General features: G+C 38.4%; 1 protein-coding gene across 1 annotated transcript in view; it reads left to right on the top strand.

Annotated features, from left to right (window-relative positions):
- Window positions 1–4,073: 4,073 nt before the first annotated feature.
- LOC104494711 (bifunctional 3'-phosphoadenosine 5'-phosphosulfate synthase 1-like) overlaps window positions 4,074–4,121 on the top strand; it is a gene marked incomplete at both ends in the record, with an annotated part of 7,930 nt that continues 7,882 nt past the window's right edge. The window contains one exon of the mRNA XM_010137578.1: window positions 4,074–4,121. Coding sequence (XP_010135880.1) covers window positions 4,074–4,121 — 48 coding nt within the window.

Raw genomic sequence — 4,121 nt, 5'->3', positions numbered from 1 at the left:
GAAATTGGCTGCCTCTAGGGGAGAGCCTTGCCTTCCAAACTTTCTGTGGGCATCCAGCAGTATTCAAAAGACACCTCTGCTGTGCAAATCCCCTCGGCAAGCCCACCTCTGAGCACAACAAACTCCAAGTTACAGAGCAGCACACGGCGTAGCCACAGATTCTGCCATTACGCTAGCTTGATAGGAAGACTTGTGGATCAGATTCCTCACTCGACTGAGGAAGTGCATCATTTTGCAGGTAATTCCTAATGAGAACTTGCTCCAATTCAAGCGTGTTTTCAGCAGAGACACTTCTGGTTGAATTTTTGTCCGTTCCCTCTGATGCCAGCCAATGACTCCACTCCAGCACTGGTGAATAACCTGTCTCTGCTTGTCATCATGCTGTTAGTGCAGCAGGTGGCAAGTGAAGATATAATCCTTATAGCACAGTTATCACTGAGTTGCTTGCATCCACATTACTGTAGAAGATTCTGGCTGCTTTCTGCTGCTGAGATTTTTGAAACCTTCCCAGCTTTAGAACATCTGGCAAAGATGAGAGGGTCTGTGTAAGTGACAGGAGAGTGTGCATTTGGCAGATTAGGTGTTGCTACACACACAGGTGTTTAGATGCACAGTATCACTGTGGCAAACTGCGTTCTGGAGGGCAATTGTGAGGATGAAAGAGGTTTTTTTGTAAGTTCAAGAAAATGTAATGCTGTAGGATATGGCAGAATATGGAATTCACACAGAATATAGTGAATCATTAGTTTTGTAATAAATGTAAACCATCTTATTGTTCAGATATCATTTCTGGCTTGCTCTTTCCCAAGCACAGTTGTCCCAATCAGAGCACAGATTTTCAAACAAGAATTTGAGACAATAGCTATTTGAAGTCAATCCTGGCCGATCACACAGAGAAAATGGGCAATGTTCAGGCTGCTTGATTTGCTGTTTGACTCCTTAGTGTGTAACATGGCATGGAAAAATATTTTTATGGGCAAGTTGGAGAGGAAATTTCTGATGTTTGTAAAAAAAGAGCAAATAAATAAACCTTTGAGATAAATGTCCTTGTTTTTCATTAGCTCCTTTAGAAAAACCTAGTGTGTTCTTTTGGTGGTAACTATTATGGGGAATGTAATTAGACAAAGAATTTTAAATTAGCTTTTTTTAAAGCATACTTGCCCATCACAGTAAGTGTTTCTGTTACTCATTGTCTTATGTTTTATTTCTTTTAACACTGATGATATGGATCTCCAAGGTGAGCAATGCTTTGATATAGTGTAAAAGGAAATGACTGTTCTTTATTTCTGCCATCATTGTAGATGGCCATTTAATTTCATCACTTGATACTCATCAAACTTTATGTACAGGAATTTGAAGACTGGCTAAATAATTTAAGAGCACAACCAATGTGAACCACTGATTTCTGTTCCAGAGTGTTTTTTCCGTTCCGCATCGGTATTTGTAGTAATCATATCTATCAGGCATAGTAATTAAAACTTACATTGTTGAGTATCCAGTGTTCAAGTATTGTTGCTCAGTGGTGGTAGTGAATCATCTAGTAGCACAGTAGGCATGATTAGGAGCCATTATTAGTTGGTTGGATTTTTTTATTTTGAGCAATAGAAAATGACTTGCTAAATTATTAATTCTGTAGAGCACCCCTGTAGAAAGTTTTTTACATTGGACGATAAAGAGGATTTTGCTACTTGTTGTGTTTATACACACATAAACAAAAGATGGGGCTGCTGGGGATGGGTGTGTTTTTGAATGCTTGCAGACTGTCTGGGTGCTTTAACCTTTAGGCTTAGGTGCCTGCTTCTGAAACACAGATGGTTTACTCTCCCACCCCTGAGCTTGCGGCAGCTCTGTTACAGTTGTGTGCCTTCTACTCTAGCCATCTCTTGGCCTTCTTGTTGCTGTGATCTATCACGTCTGCAAATTCATCACTTGAAACTTTTTGACTTTTTCTTTTTAAAAGTTGTGTCTCTTTCATCATTCTAAGAACCCCTCTTGCCTGCTTCCTCAGAGTTTCATGTGTTTTGTAAGCCTGGCACAATACCCTGATCCGTTTCATTGCCGCTTTGCCACTTCTGGAACATGGAGGACACTGATGTAACTTACTGGATATGGACTGAAAGAAGTCTCCTTGGAGGAGACATTTGACCTCCAAAGTTTTTGTGTCTGATAACAGACTTGTTGCCAGGAGTCAAATGCAAAGCATTTGTGTTTCTATGTTTTAATGTAAAAGAGCGTATGGTGACAGTGGCATGGGAGCTGTGTTTTGAGATTTTCTTCTGTACTAAGGACTGGATAACAATGCAGTACAACTGAAATTAATGATACGGAATGTTGCTATTAGTATATTAGTTTGAACTGCTGTGTACATTCTGTATATCTTTCTATGCACAGTATATATTTCTCTTAATTGAAGGCTGTGCACTTCAATTCTCTTTGTTTTTAATTCTATAATGTATGCATTTGTTGGCTGAGATCTCCAATTTTATGTAGTGCATAATTGTTTCTGCTATAAGAAGAAAGACTGATTTTTTTTTTTTTTTTTGCCTCTGGATTCTCGTTTTAGTTAGCTAGTTTGCAGTGACTTCTTGGCAAAGCAGCTTTTTTATTAGGAGACTAATTGAAGATAGCACGATCAGCAAGTATAACTTCGTTTTGTGTAGTTGTAACCTGTTCGCAGGTGATGGTTTGTTATGGGTTGGTATTCGGTCTTCATCTAATTTTAGATGCTGGACCGTCACCACCAAGTTATGGAGCTGTATTTAAAAACCTGAACATCTGTTCCTACCTTGAGTTTCTGTTTGTGTTAAATCTGAGCTCAGCTGTGTATAGAAGTGGGACGTACAATCACACAAATTCATAACTTCCAGTGAAGTTATAGATAAATCTTTGAAGTGTTTTTCCGCAAAAGAGTGATGTAGCAGCAGTTCTTGAAGCCACAAGTAGATAGCATTTTCCTGTTAGCCCTACTTTTTGGTGTTTCACTCTAAAACTATGAACAGCTCTGTGCTAGTACTCCGTAGATGAATATCCTCCCTCTTTTTTAATAAATATCAGAAGTTATTTCCTTTCCAGCAAGCGCTGATACAATGATGAAAGAGATGATAGTGCGGGTATCTTGCAATATGTTTGTAAGCAAGAGAAATCAAAGCAGCATTACATATACCACTAATCCTTCCTACCCCTCTCTTTTTTTTTTTTAAGCCTTCTCTTCGTGTTTGATTGTTCATGCTCTGTCTCATTATCTAAGGTCTTGATCTTTTAAGAGCAAAGGTCATATAACTAGATACCGTTAAATCTTAAGGGAATTCTGAGCCTTATCTTCCTGTGGGTTCCTTTGCCTTAGATTGTGAAATGTGTTTGGCAGCAGCATCACCTCAAGATATTTGCAAAGGAGCTTATGATGAATAAATAGTTTGAAGAAAGTCTGTAACCAGCTTTGTTTAATTTAAAATTATATTACAAAAATCCCATCTTTTAAAGTAAATTCTTTAATAAGTAGCTTAGAAATAGTACTTTTTTTTAAAATACTCAGAATGTATGGTAACTATCACAGTTCTGGAGACTGGAGATATTACACGTAAAGAGGAGTGGTTTGGAGGCGTGTCTGCTGAACTGAAATTTGGATCAGACATGCATAGCTGGCAATGAGAAAGCCTCTGAAGAATTAAAGATGAGCCAGTGTTTGGCTGTTTTATGACAGAAACCTTTATCTCAAAGAGAGAATCCATTTTATTTCAGATTTAAATGACTTGAAGTCAAGTCTAGCAGCTCTAGAAGTTCATATCTATATTATAGTTGATTTTTCTTAAGCAAGTTGTATTTGAAAGTAGTAGTCATCTAACCCGGCAATCCCATGTTTCAGAGAAGGAGCACGAGGGATGTGGTTTGTTATGGGTGGCTTTTGTAATTTCTTTTGTGTCCTTTGATCTATGGTGCAGCTGATGGATTGGGTATTGTTTTTACTTTCATTGGTCCATCTCCAAGTCTTTCGTTGTGCCTGTGAATAAGTTTTAGTATGCTTTGCCAGATCCCCCTTTCAGAATTTAAGACCTAATCGACCACTTCTTTTACAGGGAATGCAGAGGGCAACCAATGTTACCTACCAGGCTCATCACGTCAGC

The sequence above is a fragment of the Buceros rhinoceros genome, unplaced genomic scaffold (assembly GCF_000710305.1).
Source record: "Buceros rhinoceros silvestris isolate BGI_N320 unplaced genomic scaffold, ASM71030v1 scaffold18310, whole genome shotgun sequence".
NCBI lineage: Eukaryota > Metazoa > Chordata > Aves > Bucerotiformes > Bucerotidae > Buceros > Buceros rhinoceros.
Note: the sequence above shows the minus strand (reverse complement) of the source record. Positions and strands in the feature narration are given on the sequence as shown.